Source organism: Tupaia chinensis, unplaced genomic scaffold (genome assembly GCF_000334495.1).
Source record: "Tupaia chinensis unplaced genomic scaffold, TupChi_1.0 Scaffold141173_1, whole genome shotgun sequence".
NCBI lineage: Eukaryota > Metazoa > Chordata > Mammalia > Scandentia > Tupaiidae > Tupaia > Tupaia belangeri.
This window is the reverse complement of record NW_006201036.1, coordinates 1,541,135-1,547,092: the sequence shown is the minus strand read 5'-3', so window position 1 is coordinate 1,547,092 and position 5,958 is coordinate 1,541,135. Positions and strand designations below refer to the sequence as shown.

Sequence of the window (5,958 nt, the reverse complement as noted above, 5' to 3'; positions counted from 1 at the left end):
GCCCCGCCCCGCCCCGGCCCCGTCCTGTCCTGCTCCCAGTTCTCCGAGGCCCTCCTGCGCGTGCGGTTGCAGCGTACTTACCGTCTGCACGGGCGCACTCCACTCACGTGTCCTCAGAGTTCTTCACGTTGTGGCACGTGTCATTTCCTTCCCCCAAGACTGAATAATATTTCATTGCTTATGTGCTCATTCTTGGATAGGCATTTTTAAAACGACTTATTTAATATTACTTCTTATTTTTTATTTGACCAGGGAGAGAAAAGTGAGAAAGCAAGCTGCCAGGTCCGGGACACGAACCATGGTTAGCCATGTGGGAGTCCAGCACCTAACCACCACATCTCCTGCTGACCCGTTGGAATAGGCATTCTTTTAAAGTTTATTTCTTTCACACGAGAGGGGGCAGAGTCAAGAATAAAAGGGACCAGCAGTTAGCCTAATGGCTATGTCGCTGAACTCCCACATAGTCGACCGCAGTTTGCGTCCCGGACCCGGTGGCTTAAAACTCAAGCCAGGTGCGTGTGCGTGTGTGCCCAAGATCCCGAGAGGAGAATGGAGGAAAAGGGATTGTGGCGTGACCATCCCCCCTGGGGGGTGATTTCTCACTTTCTGTCTCTCTGTCTCTCTCTGTCTGTCTGGCGAGCTCACGTGCCCTATAGCAAAAACCTCTCAAAAAAAAGAAAAAAGAGGGGGCAGAGAGACAGAGACAGGGCAAGACAGAGACAGAGAGAGACAGGCATCCCCATATCATTGTCTCTGCTGGGCCAGCCTCAGCCTCAGCCAGCCAGGCAGGCAGGTCCACAGGAGCCAGGAGACCTCAGTACAGAGCCCCGGACCTTACCACGGGACCAGCTTCCCAGAGTGCTGTGTCCGGCTGTCCCCAGCTGGCCTGTGGTGTCTGACCAGGACTTTTAGGAGCTGTGTTGTCAGGTGTCCCCTGACCTGTGGCACCCAGTCAAGGCCAAGGCCCGGGAGGTCTGAAAACTGGAGTGAGTGGAAGGGGCTGGCTGGGTGTAGAGGGGCCTGTGGGCCCGGCCAGCACCCTGGATCTTCTCCAGGTACCCTGGCCTGCCCTCCCTGGACCCGGGGCCTGCCGGTGTGCCTCCGCGTGTTGTGTTTGGTCAGACAGACCTGATCGGAGCAGTGCTGGGTGTGCACGCCGACCACTCTGGTCCCCTGCGGTGGGACGCGGTTGGGTGGCCCCGCATGTAACGGTGAGCGCGGTCCCGCCCTGTGCATTTGTGGGCTGGAGCCATACCGGGCTGCGCCAGTGCTTCTGGGGCCAGAAGGAATGAGTTGCTTAAGAAATTCTCCGATTCTGAATTTATTACCCAATTATCAGGGCCTCCGTCTGGAGGCCGTCGCGAGTCTGGCTGCAGGTGTGTTTATTTCCAGCCAGTGCTTTCATTTCATTCTTCCTTCCTCTCGCCCCCTCCCCTCCCGCCGCCCCCATTTTTTTTCCCATGTGCCGCCACCCCCCCTGCCGCATGGCGGCCGCATCTGCTGTTCTTGGGGCAGCTGACACTATTCCCTTGCTTTCACTCTTCTGTCAGCTCTGACCCTGTGAACACGCAGACCCTGGGTGGTTGCGGGGCAGACCCCGGGCTTTGCGTGGATGAAGCACAGAGCCCAGGTAGAGAGTCCGCCTCATGTGTGTCCTCCGTTCTGTTTTGCAGGGGAAGTGGAGGTTCCAGATGCAGTCGATCCTCTGGGACGAGTGGAGGGACGGGACAGCCCTGTTCCGACTCTGAAAGGTAACTGGGAGGGCTGGGGCTCTTGGGTGCTTCTGGGAAGCCCCTGGGAAGCTCGTGTTGCTTCTGCTCCAGGCTGGACCTGCCTGAGTAGATGGGGGTGGGTGCCCTCGCCAGCCGCCCCCTGCTGGGGGGGCCTGCTGGACCGTCCGCCCGACTGGGGGCTCGGAGGGCTGGTGTGGGGTGGGTGGGGCCCCTTGGCAGGGCAGGAGCAGGCCCTGGGTGCTCGGTGGGCCCAATCAGTGCCCAAGAGGTGGGGTCCAGTCTGGGCCTTGTAGCCTGTAGGCAGGTGTCTTCTAGTATGGATGTGGCAGTGTCGCGGGCAGGCCCTCCCCCACACTGCCATGTGGGGGACACTCCTGTCTTGTTGCTTCGACCTTGCCCAGGTTTGTGCCAGGGCCGTGCTCATTGGGCACATGTGGTAGGCATCGTGGATCCATGGAACCGACAGGACGAGATTCCCTCAGGCCCGGACCAGTTCCTTAAGAAAGGGGCAGCTTCTCGAATCTGTTCCCAGTCCCCGTATACACGTAGATCGTCTCAGTGGGCTCGGCCGCCGTGGCAGAGTGCCACGATGGGGAGCTTAACCACAGGCCTCTGCTCAGTCCTGGAAGCCGGGAGTCCAAGGTCAGGGTGCAGCGGGTGGGTTCTCGGTGGGTGCGCTCTTCTTGCCTTGCAGACGGTCACCTCCTCACTGTGCTCTCATGGTGGGGGGACTCTGTTTGAGTCCTCCTCTCACCTCGATGACCCCGCTCCCAAGACGTCATCTGACCCGCGTCACTGTCCTAGGCCCCCCTGCACACACAGCGTAACGAGGGCGTCCACTCCCACAGTCAGAGCAGCAGCCCTGGCCCTGCGCGTCTGCAGGAGGCTCTGCAGGCCACGGCAACTTCTTGGCCCCCACACATGGAGTGTGAGCTCCAGCCTGAGGAGGCCCCCCTGCACGCACAGCTTAGCAGCAGCCCTGACCCTGCGCGTCTGCATATGACTCGGGGCCACAACGGCTTCTTGGCCCCCACACATGGAGTGTGAGCCGCCACGTGAGGAAGCCCCGTTGCACACACAGCATAGCAAGGGTGTCCACTCCCATGGTCAGAGCAGCAGCCCTGCGCGTCTGCAGGGGGCTCGGGGGCCACGACGGCTTCTCGGCCCCCACACATGGAGGCGCCCTTGCCCCGTGGGGACGTGTCACCTCCAGGGTGTAGCAGCCGTGGCACACATCTGCTGGCCTTGGCCTCAGTGCTCGGAATGTCCCTTTGTGTCCCGAGACCCCGTGGTCTTCACCGTCACTGGTGGGCACCATCTGTGAGGAGGGGCAGCTGTTTTAAACGAGAGCGGCCAGGGGTCAGAGGGCCCTGGCAGCAACGCGGAGCTCTGTGAGGCCGGCCCGCAGGGACTGTGCAGGGTCCTATCCGGAGACCTCCCCAAACGTACTGGCACCCACGGCACGCCCGCGGCCACCTGGCTGACTCGGGTGGGCCGTGTGTGAGGACCCGTTGGCGTGCTCTCACCAGCTCTCTTGCTCATGCAGAGAGGAAAAGAGAGACCTAGAGACAAGAGCAGTGGGAGCCCAGCCCACCCTGGGGCGGAGGTGGGGCTGGTGCCTGCCCTTGGGGGCTTCGTGGGGAGGCCTGTGTCCTCTGGGGGATGTTAACTGCGGTGAACACACGTGACCTCCATGTGTGGGCCACCTGCCTGCAGCCCTCAGGCAGGGGCCACGCCCTCGCAGACCCAGGCTGCGTGTTCCGGAGGACACCCGTCTCACCCCGGGGGGTCCGATCGCCTGTGTAGACCGCAGCCAGCATCACACCGGCCCCAGGGCGTGGAGACCTGAGCTCCGGAAGCTGGTGGCGCACTGGACTGTGGCCAGCACATCCTGAGAAAGTGGCCTTGGGTAGTTAGATTCTCACGCTTCTCCTAAGCCCAACTCGGTCCACGGTGCGGAGGCCTACGTGTCCCCGGTCGCCCTGCCGTGGTCTCTGGACAAGGTGCTGGGGCCTGGCGGGGTCCAGGTTGTGCCGTGTGCCTCGTGGAGAGTTGACGTCCGAAGGGAAACTGCAAGGTTCCTATACGTCTCCAGCTGTGGTGACTGGCCAGACTGGAGGCTCGGGGCTTGGGGAGCTAGAAGAGAAAGGGCATCTCCGTTTAGGGCAGACCGTCGGCCGCGATCTGGGCAGCCAGCGCTGGCCGAGTGACTGTGGAAGGGAAGCATGTCCTGGCCCAGGCGAAGGCAGAGGAGGAGCCGAGGGGAAGTCGGCGTCGGGGCCGGTAGGGGCTGCTGCACCGCTCAGCCAGGCAGCACAGCGCCCCGCACGTGTAAGCTGGTGAAATTCAGTGCAAGTGAGGTTTCGGGCCTGGCCGTGGTGGCAGGCGGAGGGTGCTGTTGTGCAATACCAGGGCACGTGGGAGGCCCAGGTTCAGATCCCGGGTCAGCCTGAATGCGCCAGGCACACCCATCCCCTGGGGCCCGGCTGGCTGGAAGGCTGTGGGTGTCCATGGCATTCCGAGGCCCCGTCAGGGACTCCTGTCAGTCTGCCCCGCTCTCTCGAGATAGAAATAAATACGGACTTCTCTAAAAGGTGGGGATTCGTTGCTCAGGCATCTGAGTGGCAGGAGGTGCTGATCTCAATTCCGACATCACAGGACATGCCCTCGGGCAGCCCCGGCTGTGGGGCACTGCGCTCTCCTGGGCACAGAAGTCCGGTCTGTTCTGGCTGTGGACGCTGGCCAGGAGCTGGCGGGTGCCCACCGCACCCAAGAGGCTGCTCTGCAGCCTGGGAGGATGGTCGAGGAGGCGGAGAGGGGCCACTCCGCAGGCTCTGCAGGCTCCTTGGGGAAGTGCTGCACGTCGTGTTCAGGTGCACTCTGGCCACTCACCCAGGGCAGGGTGCTGGGAGAGGTCTCTGCAGAGATACCCAAGGCAGGAGCAAGGGGAGAACTTGGGGCAGGGCTGCTCCTTAGGAAGAGGGATGGTAGACCAGCCCTGGGGGCAGAACCAACCACGGGAGCCCTGATTCCCGCAGGAAGATTCCGGCAGGAAGGTGCAGTTCTTCCCAAGGTGAGGCAGGGAATGCCGTCGGCTCAGCTGGACTGCGAGGTCCCGCCCTCGGGGCCCCCGCCCCAGCCTGCCCCAGACATTCGGGGTCCGCCTGTGCCCCCGAGTGGGGCTTTGGACCGTTGTGTTGCCGAGCCACTTTCTGAAGTGCTCCTTGTCGATCTGGGGTTGGAGTGGCTCCTGACACCTGTCCTCTGCCCACGCCATCTGCCTCAGCCGTCTGAACACCCAAAGGAGCTCTCTTGTTTTCTTCTTTCCATTTGTCAGAAGGCATGTGCTCTAGCCGGAGGGAGGGAGAGGAGAAAAACAGCCTCCAGTGGGACGTGGTCATGCCACCGTCCTTCCCCCTCTCCGGTCAGGGCTTCGAGTGCATGCACGTGCCTAGCCTGCTTTTCAAGCAGCGGGGGCCGGGATTCAGCCCCTGGCCAGCCACACAGGTCCCAGCTCCCTTCACCACCAGGCCACAGGGGGGCCGCCCGAAGGCTTTTCCGTCAGAACTCCGAGTCTGCTCTACTCTCCCCTGAGCACGGGAACATGGCTGGCTGAGGGGAACTGCTCACACGAACGCGCACACGCGTGCTTGTCTAAGGGCGCTTACTTACAGCCAGAGCCAGGCCTGGGAGGTGGCGCCTCCACCCTCCCTGGGGCCAGGGCCCAGGCCAGGCGACTCTGACTGTTGGGAGATGGCAGCCCTCCATTTGCAGGGGCGCTGAAGGCCTTCCTTGTTCACAGCCAGCACCCCAGACAGCTGGCCACGATTACTGGGGAGCCATCGCCCCAGAGGGTGGGACCCGCAGGAAGCTGCCCCCCAGGGGTCTTAGGGTAGCCCTAGGTCCCCAGACTCACCCCACAACCCAGATCCCTGGTCCTACGCTCTCCTTTCTGGGCTGTGGGCTGTAGCCCTCACAGAGGGGCCGCCCCACCCTCCCTGTGTCCTCCCTTACCGCTCCGGCCTCCCGTGATGGGTGGCCTCTGCCTCGCCACACGCATCATGTCTGCTCTGTTTTCCTCCAAGACACTTGGGGAGTGTCGCAGCGAGCCACGTGCAGCTCCACCCGACATGTCAGGGGCCAGGCTGACTGCACCTGCTCGGAGCTCCGTGTCGGGCGTGCGCGCATCTGGGAAACCACGGGCAGCTGGATGAGCTGAGCCTGT

At 62.7% G+C, this 5,958-nt stretch overlaps 1 protein-coding gene across 1 annotated transcript in view; it reads left to right on the top strand.

The window, feature by feature from the left end:
• Positions 1–5,958, top strand: part of ROR2 (ROR family WNT receptor 2) — a 73,247-nt gene that overhangs the window by 6,463 nt on the left and 60,826 nt on the right. The window contains exon 5 of the mRNA XM_027766123.1: positions 1,674–1,751. Coding sequence (XP_027621924.1) covers positions 1,674–1,751 — 78 coding nt within the window. The remainder of the gene's footprint in view (positions 1–1,673; positions 1,752–5,958) is intronic.